The sequence below is a fragment of the Aethalodelphis obliquidens genome, unplaced genomic scaffold, assembly GCF_003676395.1.
Source record: "Aethalodelphis obliquidens isolate GAN/ISIS:26980383/991018 unplaced genomic scaffold, ASM367639v1 scaffold108, whole genome shotgun sequence".
Taxonomy (NCBI): Eukaryota; Metazoa; Chordata; class Mammalia; order Artiodactyla; family Delphinidae; genus Aethalodelphis; species Aethalodelphis obliquidens.
In genome coordinates, this window is record NW_020838052.1 from 2,135,409 (window position 1) to 2,157,511 (window position 22,103).

General features: G+C 39.5%; 1 protein-coding gene and 1 pseudogene across 1 annotated transcript in view; both read left to right on the forward strand.

Annotated features, from left to right (window-relative positions):
• Positions 1 to 10,953: 10,953 nt before the first annotated feature.
• The window catches only part of KLF8 (KLF transcription factor 8), a 75,529-nt gene continuing 64,379 nt past the window's right edge, over positions 10,954 to 22,103 (forward strand). Inside the window, exons 1-2 of the mRNA XM_027096782.1 lie at positions 10,954 to 11,252; positions 11,673 to 11,852. Coding sequence (XP_026952583.1) covers positions 11,846 to 11,852 — 7 coding nt within the window. The 5' untranslated portion in view covers positions 10,954 to 11,252; positions 11,673 to 11,845. The remainder of the gene's footprint in view (positions 11,253 to 11,672; positions 11,853 to 22,103) is intronic.
• On the forward strand, positions 16,939 to 18,228 carry LOC113614922 (transcription factor Spi-C pseudogene; annotated as a pseudogene).

The window sequence follows — 22,103 nt, forward strand, 5'->3', positions numbered from 1 at the left end:
TGATGATTTTCTGTCTTGGAGGCATACTCAAGGGTAGTAAGCTGCATCCTGGCAATGATTTCATATGTAGAATGCCCATTAGAAACCAGAACATCTCCACTACAACTCTGGTGCTGTGGAAGAATTTATTATTGGGAGTGTTTTCCTGATAGAATACATTAGAACTAAATTAGAGGCTAATTGCTCCAGGTTCTAACTAACTGGGGTTGTAGAATCCAGGATTTTTGCATGTCATCTTCAATTGTACCTTTAAAAGGATGATGATATTCGGTGAACCCAAGAGTTAGAACAAAGGGTATTATGGAGGGGATTTCTGTCCTTCCCAGTAGCCTAGTAGACTCTGCTTCTGGGGATTTCACTGAACTTTCTGAACAGAGGGAATTATGCCTTCGAGATAAGAAAACAACATTGGAGTTAACAGATATTCTGACAGGCAGAATATTGAAATGAAGAAGTAAATTAGGATTGGTAATATGGAGAGAGATTAATGAGAAAGGGACAGTACACTGAAGAAGGATGGATGGTGGGTAGGAGGTCCTAGCTTATAGATCCCTGGCTGTAGCTGGGGTCACTTGCTGCAGACCAGGTGGGAGTGAAATCACTGCTAGCGATGTAATTGGCAGACTCCCAACAACCAACTGGGTCTGAAATAAGGCTACTGATCATCCATTGCAGCAGTTTTCCTAGTAAGAAGCAATCATCTGACTCCCATCATATACCAACGGCAGAAAGGAAAACCTGTACCAGTGCCTGTATCTGTAAAGAGAGGATACAAAGGGAACCTGTTTCTAGGGGCAGGGATGAAGAATCTTGATGCTTTGATTAAATTAATTTAGAACTCTGTAAGTGTCTGAGGTACCAGATAGTGTCCAAACTCTCCTCTGTTAAAAACAGAAGTAATGATGTAATATACCTAGGCTAGAGTTCTGGGACCTGAACCCAGAGTTTGGGTTAGAGTGATGGAAAGAAAAATGTCCTGCTCAGTAGAAGATATACTTTGGGGTCTGATGAAAACAATCCTTTTTCTGGTTCAAAACATGTTCTGTGGTAAGAACTCATAAGTAAGTTGGCTGTGTCCTATATACAAAGCTAGCAATAAACATACTGCCAATGCCTCATCTTAAAACCAATAATCTTTCCCTTTTATTGCAAGGAGATCATGATTCTACCTGAGCAATATACTATGAAGATCAAAAAGACTCATAATGTTTTAGTAACATAATCAAACTAGAATGTAAAATTTAATCTAACATACATTTACTGATACACATAATTGCTATTTAGCCTCACTGTAATTAGGCATAAATACTAAGGAAAGTTGAAAGGCCAAGGAAATTTTTAATTCTTTTAATTTAACCCTAGATAAATTGGGTGGGGGAATCGCCTTTCCAGAAGCTCTCTATACAGGTTTGTAGAAATGTAAAAGGGTTTGTGAGGATTAGGTTAAGCTTTCACTTTAACAGAGTAAAGATGTGGGATAAGAGAATCTAGAGTCAGTTTAGGGAAGGGGGTATACATCGGGCCAGACCTCACAGTGGTCAAAGGAATCTGGTTTACTTCTTTTTGTTGAAATTCTCAGAATATTTTTAAATGAAATATCAGAAATGTCTGCAAAAGTGTGGTATGTTTTAAATTATCACATTAAAGAAAATGACATTTTTAATAAGCATGCATAATACAATGTTATTCACAAGATTTTTAAAAATTCTTATATATAAATATTAAAAATAGTGTATCACAGAAAGTGTGGTCCAATCATGGGCTCCACATTTGAATTTATATGATGAATCTTTCAATACTGCAATTTGGCAATAAAGACAAATTTGAAATTCAATGTTTTTAGGGAATGTGAAGCCTTGGCCAAGTGATTTTTTTAGGCTCTGCCTGTGATAGGCTATTGAAGGAATCTAAAGCTGTTTGGAGACCTCTCTGAAGAATGAGTATCATCAAACACAAATGGTGAGTGGCCAGTTATTACAGCTTCTCCCACAGGAGGAATGGGTCTGCCAGGAGTTCTGTGCAGACAGACAGATGATTAATATTGAGTGGCTCTAAGCCCTAGGTATTAGCAACTGGGGAATGGACCATTGCTAAAGCTACCAGACTCATTTTTTTCTCAGACTAAAAATAACCTCCAAAAAATATGATCCTTAGCTATCATAAGGCTAGAATTCATGGATATCCAGGTTTAAACCAATGCTAGAGATGCCCACTGACCTCCAGCCTCTCTCCAGTACCTCTCCTTCTCCCATTTACATTGCTGTCTTCCCCATCCACCCAATTCAAAATGGGTGAATTAAAAAGCCTGAGACTGAGCATTGGGAAGCAGTAGAGGTTAAGCACACACACGCACACTCTGGCATGTACTTGGCTATAAGACTGGGATATTAACTCTGAGGGTGCTTGCATGGATTAAATAAAGTCAGTATTGGGCTTATCACAGTGCTCCACCAATGTTAGATGATGGTGATGATGATAATGATGATTTATTCTCTCCAGTTGTGTTCTTCAGAGCCACCTTTGTCTTCAGCTACCTTTTTCATCAGTGGGCCTTCAGCTCCTACCCAGGGCAAAATAAGAATCTCAGTGATGTAGTGAGGAGTAAATGAGGTAATTTAAATGAGTAAATGACTAAAAAGTGCTTAGCAGTGCAATAGGTACTCAGAATATGGTGGTCATTATTATTAGCTGCTTCTATAAAACGGAAAAAATTAATTAACTATAGAAAGCATTCTTTGTTCTGAAAATCAACAAAAAGTACTTCCTATGGATCAATCAACTATTGATTTCTAATACCTGTAGAGCAATACGGGATAGCTGGATATATGTTCCCATTACCCTAATGAGCAAAACTCAGACCATTAGTTTTCCAAGTATGGTCCCCAGAATAGCAGCATCAGCATAACCTGGGAACTTGCTAGAAATGAAAATTCTTAGGTCTCACCCACAACCTACTAAATCAGAAACCCTGGGGTTGGGGCCCTGCAATCTGTTTTTAACAAGATGTCCAGGTGATTCTAATGCACACTCAAATGTGAGAATCATGATATACTGGAGTTTTAAATGTTGTCACAAAATATTGATTCTGTGCAAGGCACTTTTTCACAAATACTGTGCATTTCTGATACTCTAAAATGAGAATGATAATATTGGCTGGAATTGTCCGGACTAATTTTAAAGCAAATTCATAATGCAAAAATAATTCCACAACAAATGGCCTTTTTGGTCACCATGGAATAGTGCCTCCTGCTTCATTCCTACTGGGGTCATTAGATGAGACTTCCCTGTTCAAAACTTGTGCAGGTTTAAAACAGGTTCTTACTCATATCTCTAGAACCTATTTCTGAGGATACTGAGGCTTGTCCCATGTTCTTTGGATCCAGATAAAATCAGGATAACTAAAAGGGGTGATATGGTATGTGATCTTGGCAAAGTTACTTAAGTTCTCTCTGCCTTAATTTCCTCATCTGTAAAATAAGGATAATGGCACATATAGGATTGTTGCAGGAATTAAATGTCTTTCTACAGGTAAAGTGTTTGGAAGAGTGACTATACACCATTCATATGTGTTGTTATTATTATTATTACAGCGATGTAGACTAATTTCAGCCCTAAGCTCTTTACCCAATTATTATGAATGGGAAAAACCTACTCCACTTTACCCTATCCCCACTACTATAACCCCTTGCCATCCAGGCACATTCAGGACCTTTATACAGGAGAGGAGTCAAAGATGAACACTTAGCAAAAACAAAATTAAAAAAAGAACAGATGAGGATATTATTCAGTTAACTTGTCAGTGAGGTAACAAATATTCATTGAGCATCTATTCTCTTCCAAGCAGTGGACTACATCTGAGAGTAAAATTGAACTGGATTCTGCCTTCACAAAAAAAGAAGTCTAGGGACTTCCCTGGTGGTCCAGTGGTTAAGATTCTGTGCTCCCAATGCAGGGGACATGGGTTTGATCCCTGGTCAGAGAACTAAGGTCCTGCATGCTGCATGGCATGGCCAAAAAAAAAAAAAAAGAGGTCTAGTGGGAGAGACAGGTAAAGAAAAAGTAATCACACAAATGCACAACATACCCAATTAAAAATTGTGGTTATTGCTACTAAGGAAAATTGTTCTGCCAAATGTATAAGGGGGGAAAGAAACGTTCAACCAGAATTCCTGTACTTTGGCTTACAAAGCATTGTCCAGAGCAGGTGGCAAGTCCTGGTTGAGGAGATGAGGCTAGGGAAAATGTATGAAACATTTATGAAGGCCTTTCTTGTAGGTCATACTAAGAGGTTTTAGCTTTTATCTTGAGGGCAATAAGATACCTTTGAGAAATTTCTGATTTTGGAATAATCAATCCTAGCTGCAGTGCATGAGAGCAAAAGTAGAGACAGGGAGACTAATTAGGAGTTTATTTTGATAAGCTAGGTAAGAAATGATGTGAGTGGTTCCTGTTACTAATATTACATATACATGCTACTTGAGTATCCTTTCTTTAAGCTGATGTGATTCAGGCAAGTGAGGGTTATGATAAGATGCTGATTTACAAACAATTCATCCAAGTTGTTTTATTCTTATTATAGAAATAGTAAAAATTTGTTATAGAAAATTTAGAAAACAAATATAAAAAAGGAAACAAACTTCCCATAATCCTTCAACTACCTACAACTTTAATTCGACACCCAACTCAAATATTTTTTCCAATTATAAAAGTAATACATGCTCATTATAGAAAAATTTAAAAAACAAAATTGTCTTATAATTCTACTGCTATCCTTTTTTAATACTAAAATATGTTTATTTCTGTGGTAAAAATATGTGGCATGTATGTTGAACAAAAATGAAATGATAGTGTAAGTGTACTTTTGTGTCCTATTCTTACATTTAACATTATTATACAAATATTTTCCATGGTCAATGAGAGTATTGGAAAACCTTAAATTTGAATAACTCTGTAGTCGTATGCATGCATTATAATTTAGCTACCCAACATCTTGTTGTGAACATTCAGATTCTTTCCAACTTTTTATTGTTATATTTAAATCTGGGATGAGATTCCTTTGTCCCCACCTCTGCTTTTTTGGTAATAGAGATATACTCATCCTTGCACTTGCTTACCTGGTAAACAATATGGGGAAGTACGTTGATCTCTGTGAGACAGCATCTCTAGCCTGGGAGTTCTGATCATTTTGCTGTAACCAACCAAGAAAACAGGTTGTTGAAAGTATGGAAACCATATTATACAGGGGATGGATTAAGCAATCAGGGATGTTTATGGGAGGGAAAAGAAGGTGAGACATTTCAGCGACCATGACATGGAAGAAGGAGTAGACTTGCTCTTTGTTTTTCCAGGGTCAGTCCCAGGATGCACAGGTAGAAATTTCAGAAAGCATACTTCAGTTCAACATAATAATAGCAAAAATTTGTATAGTGCTTAGTCTGTGCCAAGTTCTGTTCTAAGCATGTTATATGTATATGTATTAAATTACATAATCCTCTCAATATCCTATGAGATAGGTACTATTATTACTCATATCTTACAGATGAGGACACCAAGGCCCAGATATGTTAAATAACTTGTTCAGGGTCACACAGCTAGCAAGTGGTGAAAGCAGAATTTACACTGAGACATGTGGCTCTAAATTATTCCATTCCACCAACTTTTATTGAGTACTTGTTATATGATAAGTACTGTGCAAAGAGCTAAAAATATAAAGATAATTGAACTACTGATGATTGAACTCCTAACCTCAAGGAACTGACACTCAAATGAATGAAACTGCCATATAAAAAGATAGGTGTACTATAATGTGGTGAGTCTTATGAAATAATTATGTCAGCGTGCTATAAGGGCTAGAAGAGACCCCCTTAGCCCAAACTGGAGGTTCAAGGAAACCTTGCTGTAGAAGTGTGTTCAGAAACAGTATAAGGTTTCATCCAAGCTCAGTGGAAAACTTCCATGTTATATTAGCAATTCTGTCATGGGTATAGGAGGAGGCAGGATTGCTATACATTTATTTATTTGGGGGTTAGACCCTCCTTTAAACCAAAGTGTCTAATAAAGGAGCTCCTGAATTGGGAAGATAATTGGGTTCAATCATTGTTTGCTAAAGTTCAGTTATTTACATTTCACCTTCATGATTTAGACCATATCTGAGTATTAGCTGTACTGTTATTTACTTAGTATGCTTTCTTAAATAAACTGACTTATTTTACTAAAAAATTGCATCGAAAATAACACTACCATAAGTAGAAAGCCAGTCTAACTCCCCATAAATAGAAGGCAACCATTAAAATACATGAATATTATTAGAAAATAGTTAACTCTGTACTGCCTAAGATAATCCTTCATAACACTAGGGGTATGCCTAAGACATGTTGAAAAATGCTGAATGAAATGATCTCTTCAGGCCCTTCCTACAACAACATTCTGTGCTTGGGTGACCAACTTTTGCCTCTAGTGTATGCCTCCAGTGTTTTATTTTCATCATATTTGTGTATATTTTCCCACCTGTTCTTCACATAGTCCTGATCATTTCAGCTATGTGTTTACACCATGTAAACAGGTGTAGTTGCCTATATCCCCATGACATACTATAGATTCACTTCCCAGATCAAACCATTTATCTCACTTTATGAAGTGAATTACCATTGCTAATCTGCCTGCCTTACACTTTTAAATTCACTACTAACCTGACCTGAAAAGGTAATGTCCTGTCATTGTGGCTTAATGGTAGGCTGCTACAACTATATTTGTGATATTGACTTGAGAGGAAAGAGCTACCACAATCCAGGGACATTTGGACAAACAAAGAGCAGAGGAAGGAAAGAATAAAGGTGCAATACCTCAATAGGTATGTTAGTGGAAAGGTTTTAAGAAAGCACTGAATACATACTCCCCATCTTCTTTCTTCTCTCCCTCTTACTTTCTCAGGGAAGTAATAAGACTACAATAGGCTGTAGGGTGAAAGCCATTCTCCCACTGGTTTGGGAGACAGTGGTAGATGGACACAACCCATCTGTTAGGAAAGTGAGAGCTACCTGTGGTAAGGCAAGGATGGTAATCATGAGTCTGCTTTGCAGGGGAGGGCTGCAGGGCCCTGATGCCTCTCTGAATCCAGCTCAATGATAAAGAAGTTCCTGTTCTATTTATACATTTCCTTTGACAATCTTGTATATTTATTTGTTTAATATGAAAGCAAGAATGCAAGTCTTTTTCTTGTATACTCAGTAGAATCCTTCCCTGACTCAGGAATATACATTTTTGGGACCAGGCCAAGGATGTTATTCCTTTCCTGCAGATGAGGCTGAGGATCCCAGTTTTTCTGCTTTGGCTTTGCTGTTAATTATAAAGCCTCTTCCCTCCTCCAATTTATAGGTGTGGTAGCATCTATGGTCTAAATAGTGTGAAAAGTCCACACACACATACACACACACACACACACACACACACACACACACACACACACACACATACAAACCCCTAGTCAAGCTCTGCTCATAAAGTTAGCAGCCTGAGGTACAACTAAACTCGTGGATGGTAGCAGGCCTGCTAGAGCTTGCCCAGGATGGGGCTCTTCCAAGAGAATTTCAAAGCCTGGTCACCTGCTCCTGGCCCATTGGCCATTCCTAAAGTGAATTTAGTCATGCCTCTGAATGTCTCAAGCAAGCAGTTTAGTTATTAATTTTTATAAGTTATTCATATACACAAGTATGGGAGTTATGGGAAACATGGAGGCATGTTCCCAATATCTGTGTCCAGAAAGGGACGCAATCTAAAGCTAGTAGATTTAAGAGCTGCCATTGCTAAGAATAATAGTTATCCTATCTTGAGTGCTTTCTTTGTGTGAGGTACTGTGCTTTGTAGGCTATAATCTCATTGCGGGCAGATCCAGGACTTGTGGGGCCTGAAGTTTATACAACGTTGGGGATCCTCTTTAAGAAAAACACAGTTTGATCACTCTCAGTGTCTTGGAAAGGCCATTCAAATGAGGGGCCTCGAAGCTCAAACTTCATTAATTTCACTGTAAAGCCACCTCTGCATCTTTTTAAATCTTTTGACAATTCTGAGAAGTACTAGCGGTATACTTTTAAAAGAAATAGGTGAGGAAACTGACTTTTAGAGAACTGAGGTCACTTGCCCAAGGTTGTACAGTTTGTAAGCTAAGTCATTGTTTTTCTCCCACAATCTCTTTCCAGGTTTTCTCTTCTCAGCTAACTGAATTTCCTTCTCTAAAATATCCTTATCCTTTGCTGGCAGAACTTAGCACTGTCTTCTGGCATGTGTGAGGAACTTAACACTTGTTCAACATTAGCAGAGGGGCAAAAGGTCTCCTTTTAGCTGAGCTCACAGGGGGAATATTCCCTCTGGGGAACTGCAGAACAAGAAGAAAGCGGGTGAGGAGGACAATATTTTTCCTATTAGATCTGAGCTATGCGCTACTTTCAGCTACACTTTTGTTGTTCCATGAACAACAGTGACTTAAGAATGCAGGCTTTTCTGTTTATATACAACTTGATTTCCCCAGACCAGCTCTACGCTGTTGGGCCCCTATCTCCCCATGCTCTCCCTTCCCTTCCTCACTTCACCCTATTCTACCCCACCTTCCTCTCAGCCCCAGCTCCCCAAGACTTCTCTTTTGTTGTTGTTCTATTGGGAGCAGGGAGGGTGGAGTCCTCTTACTGAGGCTTTTCCTCCCCTCCCTCCAGCCCTCAGACTGGGCTCCACCCTACTAGTTTGTCAGCTGGCTTTCAAGAAAAGGAGGAGGAGAGGCAAGAGGATGAAGAGGAGGAAGAGGGAAAGGGAAAAACAGTGTTTCTTGGGCCCTGACACCTGGGTTATCTGCATATTTCTTAGCTGTTGTTCATTGGGTCCCTGCTTAATTTAACTCTTACATCCCTCATCTGACTCTGGTTATTAAGAGGAAAGCACAGGCTGCTACTTCAAGCAGGCAGTCTCAAGCCTTCGGGTTTGATAGAAGGAGTTGAAGGTATTGCAGGTCACTGTTTGGTTTATTTCTTAAGGAAGCTAATACAAAGGAGAGTCTGTGTTGCTTCCTGGAAGGAGAGGGAAACTGATCTCAATTTCTACTTCTCCATACGTGTTCCCCCATACCCTTTCCTGTGACTTACATGGACACTTGCTGATTATTGATGTGTCAAAAGGCAAAGAATATAAAGGAAAAGTCCTGCCTTTGCAATTAGCTGTGATATATAAAACATATATATATATATATATATATATATATATACTCAATAAGTGTATATATGTATACACATATGGCTTAGAACAGTTTGGCACATAGTTAATGGTCAATAACTATTATTATTGTTAATAATAATTCCTGGCACTCAGGTTACAGAGATGATAACATCTTGTGCCTAACTTCAGGGACTTTATAGTCTAGTGTGGGCAAGCAATTATATCAACAAATATGTGCCCTGAGGTAGAGAAGGGCACAGAGGAAGCGATGGTTAGTTCTGCCTGAAGGAATTAAGTAAGGAGGGGAGATGATCTTGAATTAGTCCTTTCAAGGAGGTAGACAGAGAGCTTAGGCCATTTGAGAAAGAGAAAGAAAAGTGAGCCAAAGCATAGAGAATGGAAATAACCTGGCATTCTCAGGGATATTTAATACAGGTAAGGCCCAGGAAATCAGCAAAAGCTCTGCTGCCTGAGAGGTAGGCAGGGTCCAGATCACAGCAGATTAAAGGATGAGTCCCAGAGTGTTGCCTTGGATGTTGGGGTACATGGTGATGTCATTCAGGTGAACTACAGGAGGAATAACCGAGTTTGGGGTGGAATAAGAAGAGATGAGACAATTAGAGATTCTGCCAGCAATATCAAGTGAGTGGGCACATATGTGTTGGGAAGTACTGGGCTGTGAACCTCAGTTTTCTTATTTTTAAAAGGGGGCTTGGGAATTCCCTGGTGGCCAAAAAAATAAAGGAGGGGCTTGGAGAATATAATAGCACCTATTCTCCAGGGTTGTTATCAGGAATAAATGAGAAATGATGAATGTAAAAACACCTGGCCTAGTAACTTGTCCATATTAGGTGCTGAATACACAGTAGCCATTATTATTTCTCCTGTCTCTCTGCTCCCTCCCTCTCTCTGCTTTGTTTCTTCTCTCTTCTTTCCTCCCCTTTAAAAGAACTGTGGTAGGAAAGAGGCACTGAAAAAGGCCTGTGGTTGCCTGTGACTTCCTGGCCTCCTATTAAATGGTTTAGAGGGACTTTCAAGCAAGGGCAAAGAAATCCTGGAAATGTGGCTGATTTGCTATGGATTCAGCTCCGCAGGGATCTTCCACAATGCCTGGAAGAGAGGCCATCTCAGGGGTTTGAGGACTCTATTCTTAGAGGTCTGGTATTTGGGAGACTAAAAAGAATCTTTCAGTATTCACAGTTCCTTCATCTCCTCCTTCTTCCCCTCCCACCCTTTCACCCTCACCTTCTTCCCTTATATCTTGCTAGAAAATGCCCCCAGTTCCATTCTCCTTTGCTCTTTGTCTCCTCCCTGAGAAGATACTGTGACTTCGTTGTCCTTGCTAGTGTCACAGTGTTACCATGCAGAGCTAGGACTGTAAATATTTTTCAGTTGCCAGCTTTCTTGCTTTTCCCCTTCCCTATTCCTCCCTTCCTATACAGCCCCCACCCCCAATTCCCACATCCCTTTCACCCTCCCTCAGCTTAACACGCAAATGGATAGGTGACCAAACGGTGTGCTTGCAAGCCTCTTTAAGAATAAGGAACTGAATTTGTTTGAGTTGTACCTGCTGCTTCTGGAGACTGCCGCCAGGGAAAAGACCAGAGCTCTCCACACTGGGCCCCGCCCCACCCCCTCCCTTCTCCCTCCTTGGTCTCAGCGCCCCCCTTCTCCACCTCCTTCCACTCTTCACTCTCCTCTAGTGTCCGCCTGTTCCTTTTAAGTAACTCCACCCTCAGGATAGTCACACCACTTCTCTGGTTCTAGCCGGGCAGGAGGCAAGTCACCCCACCCACTCGGGTTGCCTAGCTAGCACTGTCGGTACTGACCCTCATGAACGTGAGGTCCCCAGTGGGGCAGCTAGGTGCACCCAAGAAACCTCACTCTAGAGTACCCGCACAAGTTCTTGACGTTTTTTGCTGAAGCCCCTGTCCTAGACTGGGGTGCCCCTATGTGTTTCCACCAATCGTAGGCATTTGCCCCTCCCTTCTTTCTTTTTAGGAAGGCTTTGGAGTGTGCAGCAGCAACAACGGCAGTAAAGGGATCCTTTTGTGGTATATTCTCCTGGGTTCCTGTCTTGAAGGAGTCCTCCGCCTCAACTTTGTATTCAAGTAGTGCTTTGGGGTTTGGGCTGTTTTTCTTAGCTCTTAGCCCCGGCACTCTCCTCAAGGGTGTGTGGAGTTCAGAGGATGGGTGGAGAGTGGGTTTGGCCGGAACTGAATTGGTAGAGGTGAAAGGGGAACGGAGGATCCTCAACCTTGGCCACTTGGGCCCAGCGAACCCACTTTATTTTTAGCCGAGGAAAAGAGCTAAAAGAGCATTGCAGCAAGGGGAAGATTCTTTTTAGGAAGTCGGTTTTTCTGGCTCCCCAATTTGGGGTTGGATGCTTGAGAGCTTTGTTTCCCTTGTTTCGAGGGTGGTCCAGCTGGGTCTGAATCGACTCTGTCGGCTCTGGCCCTCCTCCTCATTTCCAGCCAGGAGAAAAAGAGGAGGTGGGGGGCCGAGAAAGAGAAGGCAAGAGCGAGCCGCCTGGCGCGCTGTCAGACAGGGGCGGGTGTGAGGGAAACAGCTGTCTTGCGATCAGGAGTATGAGCCTCTCAGAGGACCGCATGAGCTCCGGACACTTCAGGAGTCTCCAGCTAGTGACATGGGCGGTAAGTGACTCCGGAATTAGAACCCACCCAATCCCATCTCCTCCCTCTAGATTCTATCCCTCATCCCACCCCCACTCCTCACTTCTATAGGTTTTAGTAGAGGGAGTGCGGCGGCGGCGGTGGGGAGAGAAGGGTACAAACATTATGTGGAATTAAATGAAACTCAAGGGAAAATGACTTTGCTAAAGGGCTGAGCAAAGGGGGGTTCGGAATGGGAGGAGTACTTTGGGGATCCTCGTAGGAGAAATGAAGAGGGGCACGAATGGATGGATTTGTTTAATTTAATCCGCCCTGGTTTGGTGCTTTCATTTTTCCTTCAGGGGTAAGGTTTGTCTTGACTTAACCCCACACAGCCAAAGTTGCTACCAGAGAGAACGGGATTCGGAAGGCCAACGTTCCAAGGTAACCCCCCTAAATAGTAGCAGGTACCTAGATATGCTTCTAAAAGGAAGAAGAGCAGGGGCTTAATGTTTGAGCCGAGGCTATTGAAAGGCGAGGCCCTGAAGGCAGCCGCCAGGGAGGAGCTGCTTTGGGCGTGCCGGCTCTTTAAGGAGGGGCTGGGCATGGTTGGAGGAGAAAGCATAGGCCCTGCCCTGGCTCTTTAAAACGTGGCTAAGGCGGTTGGTTTGTCTGTGTAGGTGGAAGATTGGGCCGAATTGCTGGGATTGCTGGAGAGTATCGATTTGCAATGGTCACTTAGAAGAGCTGCCTTTTTGTGGGCTTTTTATGTTTAACTCTAAGAATTTGGGGGAAAATAAATCACAAAATAAATAAAACTTATTCTTTGGAAAAATAAATACAAACAGATGGTCAAGGGAACGATCCTTTATTTCCTTTTGTTCTGTCTACATTGTAAAGAAAAGCGTTTATTAAGCAGCAGTCTGATGGCACTCAATGTGATAATAACTAGGCAAAGAGAATAATCTCCAAATTTGAATTTGAAGCTGATGGAGACTATGATGGTTGGGGTAACAGGCAGATCTGCTTTGAAATCCTAATGCCACCACTTACTAGCCGTGTGATCCTAGGCATTGCTTTTCTCTACTAGAGAATGTGGAGTAATAATCTTAAAGATATTTGGGTAGATTAAATACCTTAGTGTATGTGACAGAGGCTGCCACTCCATGTATATCTTAGTTTCACTTCCTTTTCCTGCTCTGTTTGAGACTCTTTCTTTGGAGCACCGCTGATAGAATTAGTGTTTTGCTGTCCTTAAAACACCTTCCAGGGGGTGAAAGGAGACCTTGGAATATTGAATTAGCTTGCCCAAAGTCTGAAGCTAGAACATAGGTTTTGCTTGCTACTGGTTTAACATTGTTCCCACTGGACTTTAGCACCTCTGAGAGAAAGGGACACTAGCCTGCCTTTCCCCTCATTCTTTGGACAACTTAACTAGGATGATATAACCAACAGGACCTTTGGACAACAGAAATCAGTGACTTACAAATGACCTCATCCCATTCTTCAGATTTTTGGGGGGCACCCTTATATATGAAGGTTTTTAATTTTTGGTGACTGTTGGGAACACAGAGAATGGGCTGGGAACAGTGTCTTCAGGTTGGTTCGGGGGGCAGACAGGCAGAAAACATAGGAAGGGAAGAAATATAAACTCAAAAGTAAAAGTGATAGGTGAATCTAGTCCATCCTCAAGACCGGACTAGTTAATGGCTCTATTTTCAGAGCTCTGGGGAGCCATAGGTACCTCTCATTAGGGCTTTCAGGATACATTCGAAAGAAAACTGGGGAAAAAACATGAACTAGATTACCACCACCATTGCTTCAACTCCCCCCAACCCGTATCATCCTAGTATATGCATTTCTGAAATGGGGCCCTTGTTGGTTCAGTTAATTGAATTCCAATAACCAAGTCACCAAGCCTAGTCTAGTCATCTTTCATCTCTCCAGATTGTGTGTATCTGGTGGTGAGGGAGATCAACCTTTTCTCATTCTGGCAGGGGCATTATTATTATGTAACACATTTATATATTCACCCTCGCCTTGAGTCAGTTCTAGTTTATTGTCTCACTTACACTGATGAATAATAAGATTGCCTTTGGATATATAATTCATTTAGCAAATATGTGTTGGCATACTGTGTCAGGCACTGATAAAATTGTTAAAAACTCATTTTCTATTCCTCCATCTTAAATGACTTCTTTTTGCCCACCCTCCCATTTAAACCTCAATCTTCCTTCAAGTCCTATTTTAGTCCTTAGTCCCCACATAAAGCTTTCCTTATCTCCTCAGCTATTCCTTAGAAATTGTACATCACTGTCTGTTCTGCTCAGTGGATACTTATAAGTGAACTGCTTTGTAATGTACTTGTTTTTATGATTTTTTCCTTAAAACAGTATTTATAATATTCCTCTCATTATTAATCCCAAATCAAATGCCATTTGTATGAAAATTTACCTGATCCTTGCATATAGAAATAAACTCTTTTGAGTTTCCGTATCACTTTACCCACATTATCTGGAACCTACACAACTCTCTTCCCTGTATTTTGGTCATTTCTGTACATATCTAAGCCCTTACCCCATTTCTAGACAGAAAGGTGCTTGAGGATATTACTATGATTGTATCTTCAAAGTACTTACCCAATTAACTTTCCCATGTAAACACGGGGTACATATATTATAGATGATCTTCTAAGATTTAGCTCCAAAATGTCATGTTTTTGTCAGTGAAGGAAAACTTGATTGGGATGATTGACCTAGATGATCATCTAGTACAGTTGTCATCTCATTACTAAGTAGAGTGTGAATGAATAACATTGTCATATCAGGTTCATTAGTTTATCCAAAGATGATGTGAACCCTTGTCTGATGCACTTTCTGATTCTCATATAATAATGTGTTCAATTCAGGTTGTATACCTGAAGTTGGGTTTTTGTTGTATTTATTGTCCCCAACTCAGCTTTATCATCTAGCCTCAGTTTTCTCACATCTAAAATAATACAGTATTTGTGATTATAAATAATGTAAGTAAAACATTGGACTCCGTACCTAACTTCTAATACTTATTTCTTAAGTGGAGGGTCTCATCATTTTGTTACTTAGAGTAGTTTATTTTATTTAAACATTGTTTGGTTTTTGGAAAAAAGGAAGGTAATTCAGTGAGACAGCAAGATGGATTTAAAAGTCTGTAACAAGCTTGACGCTTTGTATAAAAAATTAAAAATATCTGTGTACTTAGACAAAATAGATGTAATGTGGGCAAAGCAAACTCTGGAAGTATTAACCACTTTAAATTAAGGAGCTATAACCTAACTCTAGAGCCAAATCCAGGTATTTGATACCAATCCAGGTATCAAATCATTAGCATTTTGATATTTTGTTGTAACCTCAAACTCATCATTTCTAAAAGAGAACCCATCATTACCCCTAGACTATTCCCCTACCTCTCATTCAAGACTTCTCCTTTTCATTTACCTGGTCCCGCAATTTACCATCATCATAATCTTGGTGAAGTCACTTAAACTCTGAACTTGAGTTTTTTCATCTTTGCACTGAGGATAATAATAGAAACTACCTGATAGGGTTGCGGTAAGGAATAAATGTGCTAATTTTGTAAAGCACTTAGAAGAATGCATGATAGTGTAGTAAGAAATGGGGAAACATAGTTGTTGTGGTTCCCATATTCCATGCTCAAAATGCTGGCATCAACCTCTTCCTCAGTTTCCCTGTCTACTTGGTTGCCAAGGGCTATGTTTTTTTTTCCCTTTGTATCTGGCATCAGTTCCTTTCTTTTTATTCTAATTACCACCACTTTAATTTAGTCCAGAGGTATAACCAATTAGCCTACAGACCAAATACAGCCTACGCATGTGTTTTGTTCCCCCTAAATTGATAAAACTTTCATTTAAAAATGAATTTTAAATTAATAATGCATTATACATCCCTCAAAATTTGAAATATACAAAGTGATATACAATGAAGAGTCTCCCTCCTAGTCTTGTCCCCTAGTTGCCTCAGGCAACTAAAGTTATCTGTTTATTGGAAATTCTTCCACAGACTTTTTTTTTTTTTTGCGGTATGTGGGCCTCTCACTGTTGTGGCCTCTCCCGTTGCGGAGCACAGGCTCCGGACGTGCAGGCTCAGTGGCCATGGCCCACGGGCCCAGCCACTCCGTGGCATGTGGGATCTTCCCGGACCGGGGCACGAACCTGTGTCCCCTGCATCAGCAGGTGGACTCTCAACCACTGCGCCACCAGGGAAGCCCCTTCCACAGGCATTTTATGCATATCAAACAAATGACTATTTTTTCTCCCCCTTTCCTTTTATACACGGATAGTAACACTCTCTGCATATTGTTCTACACCTTGCTTTGTCTACTTAAAAATATACTTTGGAGACCTTTCCATATTTGTATGTAAATAAATATCTCATTCTCTTGTGTGACTGCATAGTTTCTCACTACATGGATGAGCCACAATTTATTTAAACAGTTTTCTATTGAATGCCATTTAAGATATTTACAAACTTTTGCAGTGTTGTTTGTAATAACAATAAAAACTTTATAAGTATGTGTATTAGTCTGCTAGGGCTGCCATAACAAAACACTATATAGACTGGGTCGCTTAAACAACAGAAATTTATTTTCTTACAGTTCTGGGGGCTGGAAGTCAAAGATCAGGGTACCAGCATGATCAGGCTCTGGTGAGGGCCCTCTTCCTGGCTTTCAGATGGCTGCCTTCTCCCTGTGTGCTCATATGACCTCTTCTTTGTGCTCCTGGAGAAAGAGAGTGAGCTCCCTGATGTCTCTTCTTATAAGGACACTAATCCCATTGGAGGAAGACCCTACCCTTATGACCTCATTTAACCTTAATTACTTCCATAAAAACCTTATCTCCAAATACAGTCACACTGGGGGTTGGGAGCTCAACATATGAATTTGGGGAGAGACACAATTCAGTCTGTAGCAGTAGGTCAATTTGCCCAGACCCACACTTTTAAAAAATGGTTGATTGCCAACATTTGAAAAATCATACTTTGAAGGGTGTTGCCAACCTGCGCTTCAGAGGGGAAAGTTATTTCCACCTGGAGTATACCTAAATGTTAGATTGGCCTCAGATTGACAGAATTGTCAATTTATTAATGAAGCATGGCTTGTTTTGAACAAGACAAGCTGGATCAAGCATTTGAAGATGCTTTTGAAGTACTGAGGCAACATTCAACTGGTGATCTTCAGTACTCCTCAGATTACAAAAATTACCTGGCTTTCATCAACCACTGTTCTCATGTCAGAGGAAATTCCAACAGCTATGGTGTGCTGCCCACAGAGGAACCGGTCTACAATTGGAGAACAGTAATAAACAGTGCTGTGGACCTCTATTTTGAAAGAAATATTCATCAGTTTCTGTAGAACATCCCTGAAAACCAGCTAGTGCAACCTACTCTTCTCCAGCAAAAGGGAGGAAAAGGCAGGAAGAAGCTCTGACTGTTTGAATACCTTCATGAATCCCTGTGTAATCCCGAGATGGGTCTTGTATTCAATGGATAGATCAAACCAAAGGCATCTTTCAGTTTGTATCAAAAAACAAAGAAAAACTTGCCCAAATTTGGGGGAAAAGAAAAGGCAACCAGAAGACCATGACTTACCAGAAAATGGCCAGAGCACTGAGGAATTATGGAAGAAGTGGGGAAGTCATCAAAATCCGGAGAAAGTTAACTTACCAATTCAGTAAGGCCATTCTCCAAAGACTGTCTCCATCTCATTTCTTGGAAGAAGAGATCTTCTACTCACAGTACGTTCAACCTGATCAAGGATACCTCAGTTTAAATAACTGGAATGCATATTATAATTATACATTCGCCACTTACCATGATCTAAGTCACCCTGATTGCTAAATATACTCTTATATATCAAAATTTTCTGGCATCAGAAATCCCTACAAGTTTTAGGATTTTTCTCTGAAAGCAAATACTGAAAAACAAAACAAAAAAACCCAAACTTAATTATTGCTATCTTTTATGAAGTAGCATATAATCTATACTAACTTGGTGAAAAATTTTGCCAGTGAACAACTTTAAAATGATCAAGTCCCATTTGAAAATATAGACTAAATGTCCTTCCTTTTACTATTGTCTATGTAATACTTCCTTCTAGATTAATAATGCTAGTGGAGAGGCTTTGATTTACATATTGATGTAAACATTATTTTCCTGTCATACACACAGACAAAAAAAATCATTCTAACATGTATCCAACAGCTTTTGCAACAAAACAAAAAATGATTGCCTGTGATAGTGTTCCTGCTAAATTACATTCATGGCTTTAAAAATTTCAGTGACTAAAACTAGAACTACTATATGATCCAGCAATTCCACTCCTGGGTATACATCCAAAGAAAATGAAAACACTAATTTTAAAAGATATATGCACCCCAATGTTCACAGCTGCATTTTTTTTTTAGCCACACTGCTCAGCTTGCAGGATCTCAGTTCCCCAACCAGGGATTGAACCCAGGTCTCTGCAGTGAAAGCGCAGAATCCTAACCACTAGATTACCAGGGAACTCCCATAGCAGCATTATTTATAATAGCCAAGGTATGGAAGCAACCTAAGTGTCCACCAACAGATGAATGGATAAAGAAGACGTGGTATATGTACACAATGGAGTACTACGCAGCCATAAAAAAGAGTGAAATTTTGTCATTTGCAACAACATGGATGGACCTGGAGGGTATTATGCTTAGTGAAATAAGTCAGGGAGAGAAAGACAAATACTGTATGTTATCATTTATATGTGGAATCTAAAAATTGAAACAAACGAATATAACAAAATAGAAACAGGCTTAAAGATATAGAGAACAAATTAGTTACCAGTGAGGGGAAGGAAGGAGGGAGAGGGCAAGATAGGGGTGGAGGATTAAATGGCACAGACTACTATGTATAAAATAAATAAGATACAAGTATGTAATGTACAGCACAAGGAATATAGCCAATATTTTATAATAGTTTTGAATAGAGTATAATCTAGAAAAATATTGAATCACTATGTAGTACACCTAAAACTAATATAATATTGTACATCTGAAACTAATATTGTAAATCAACTATATTTCTATAAAATAAATAAATAAAAAGTAAAAACTTAAAAAAAAATTAAAAATCATACTTTACTTAAAACTCTAGAATTCCAGCTTCTCTTAAATAATCAGAAGATACCAACCCATATTCCCTCTTGTCAACAATTGCCTGGAGTTGGTGAACTGCTTCCTCCTTTCCCTTTTAGACAGGACATGTGTTCTCAGTTCACCATATTTCCTATCTGGCCTAGGTGATCTTAACCTGCCTGACCCCTCTAGGTATTGAGTTTGTGACACCTATGTAAGCTCTTACCATGATACACATAAAGTATTCCAATAGTTTCTAGTTCTACCTTGGTTCTTTGGCCTTCTCTATTCTGTAGACCACTACCTGAATATGTTCACTAAAACACATTTTAAAAATTATGCCACTTTCCTTTGCTCCACAATCATTTACTGGGTGCCTACAAAGTTCCAGGCATTATGCTAGAAGCTGGGGTTAGAGTAGTGAACAATTTAGATGGGACCCTTGCCTTCACAGAGTGTATAGTCTACTCTTCCTCTCTTCTGGATTTCCTTTCTGTCTCTTCTTGACCAAGCTTAGTTCCTCAAGGCTGACCTCACCACAGACCATTTCTTTGGAATTTTTTCTGACTATTCTACTTTGTTATCTCCTCTTGTAATTAGTGTTCCTAGCTTCAAATCATAATTAATCACTTTAGCATCTATTATCTTGTAATATTTAGTTGTTATTGTTTTATGCATAGTTATATCTCACTACATAGACTTGGCAGCTCAGATCTCTACAGGGCCCAATAAAATGACAGAAGCATGTCCTGTATAAAGGGGGCAGCCATTTATCAACTCCAGGTAATTTTTCTCTTGTGCCAATGTAGATTCCATGTTGTAAGATCTCTCAACTTTTTCAGAAAAGCAAGAAATGGAATTTTTAAAAAAATATTTATTTATTTATTTGGCTGTGTCGGGTCTTAGTTGTGGCATGCGGGATCTTTCGTTTTGGTGTGCAGGCTCTTAGTTGCGGTGTGTGGGCTTCTCTCTAGTTGTGGCACATGGGCTCAGTAGTTGCAGCGCACAGGCTCCAGAGCACGAGGGCTCAGTAGCTGTGGCACGTGGGCTCTCTAGTTGTGGCGCACGGGCTCTAGAGTGTGTGGGCTTAGTTGCCCTGAGGCATGTGGGATCTTAGTTCCCTGACCAGGGATCTTACCCATGTCCCCTGCATTGGAAAGTAGATTATTAACCACTGGGCCACCAGGGAGGTCCCAAGAAATGGAGTTTTTTAAAAAAGAAATCTGCTTTTAAAGGAGAATGTAAAAAAAGAGAAAAGAATATATATATATATATATATATAAAGAATATATATATAATATATATATATAACTGAATTAGTTTGCTGTACACCTGAAACTAACACATTGTAAATCAACTATATTTCAATAAAAAAATTTAAAATAAATAAATAAATAAATATAAGGGTGAGGGAAAATAAAAGATTATCAGCTAATTTGATTTTATTTTTTTAACATCACAGTGAGAACCAGGCCAGCATCTGCAGTGGGCTGCCAATTTTCTCTATCTGACCTACACTGCAAAACTCCCAGAATGTAGAGACCAGGTGGAAGCTTGGTACTATCTGCTCCCCCTCTTGTATATATACACACAGTATCTACTACAGCGTTGGCTATTTAATAAGTTATCTATAAAGACTTGGTTATCATCAGTAAGTTCCTCTTTAAGTCAACTGTAATCTCCAATAATAATATAGCAGTTCTGTTTTCTCTTAATACCTAACATGTGCCTTTGAAGGCAATTATCAGGACAGCCTTCCTTTCCCTTACTTCCTTTTTTCCAAATGTAACCATCCAAATTCCTTGACCTAGCTCCATGTTTTTTCTTTTAAAAAAATTTTCATTTATTTCTCTAGAGTTTCTTTCATTCTTTTTTGCAATTCTCTTCCATTTCATTTCCGTTGAAATACAAACACAAACAAGGTACAATATCCTCAGAAAGGTCTTCACAATACTGAAGAGAGACTTAACTTTTATTTATTTGAGGATGATTATTCCAGCTCTGTTGTCTCTTTCTGTGCTGTCAATGATTTAGCTGTTTCATCTTCAATTAGAATAAGAATGTGTGATATGAATCTATTCATTTTCTTTTTAAAAAAACTAGTTCTGATAAATATGTACAATATAGCTCCTCCAGTTTTTTGTAGCGAGATCCTAGAATCAATATGGAGCCTTGAAAATAACAATAATGATTATTGTTATTGGTACCTTCATTTACATGACCTCTGTAGGTCCTATAAATTGAGATGGTCCAGGATTCTTATAAGACTTGGTGCTCTTGAGCCAGGTAGCTCAGGCAGTGAGTGGAGAGACCATTCAAAAGAGAAAGTCTCGTCTACAAGAGACCCACTTCAGACCTAGAGACACATACAGACTGAAAGTAAGGGGATGGAAAAAGATATTCCATGCAAATGGAAGCCAAAAGAAAGCTGGAGTAGCAATTCTCATATCAGACAAAATAGACTTTAAAATAAGGACTATTAAAAGAGACAAAGAAGGACACTACATAATGATCAAGGGATCGATCCAAGAAGAAGATATAACAATTGTAAATATTTATGCACCCAACATAGGAGCACCTCAATACATAAGGCAAATACTAACAGCCATAAAAGGGGAAATCGACAGTAACACATTCATAGTAGGGGACTTAAACACCCCACTTTCACCCATGGACAGATCATCCAAAATGAAAATAAATAAGGAAACACAAGCTTTAAATGATACATTAGGCAAGATGGACTTAATTGATATTTATAGGACACTCCATCCAAAAACAACAGAATACACATTTTTCTCAAGGGCTCATGGAACATTCTCCAGGATAGACCATATCTTAGGTCACAAATCAAGCCTTGGTAAATTTAAGAAAATTGAAATTGTATCAAGTATCTTTTCTGACCACAACGCCATGAGACTAGATATCAATTACAGGAAAAGATCTGTAAAAAATACAAACACATGGAGGCTAAACAATACACTACTTAATAATGAAGAGATCACTGAAGAAATCAAAGAGGAAATCAAAAAATACCTAGAAACAAATGACAATGGAGACACAACGACCCAAAACCTATGGGATGCAGCAAAAGCAGTTCTAAGGGGGAAGTTTATAGCAATACAAGTCCACCTTAA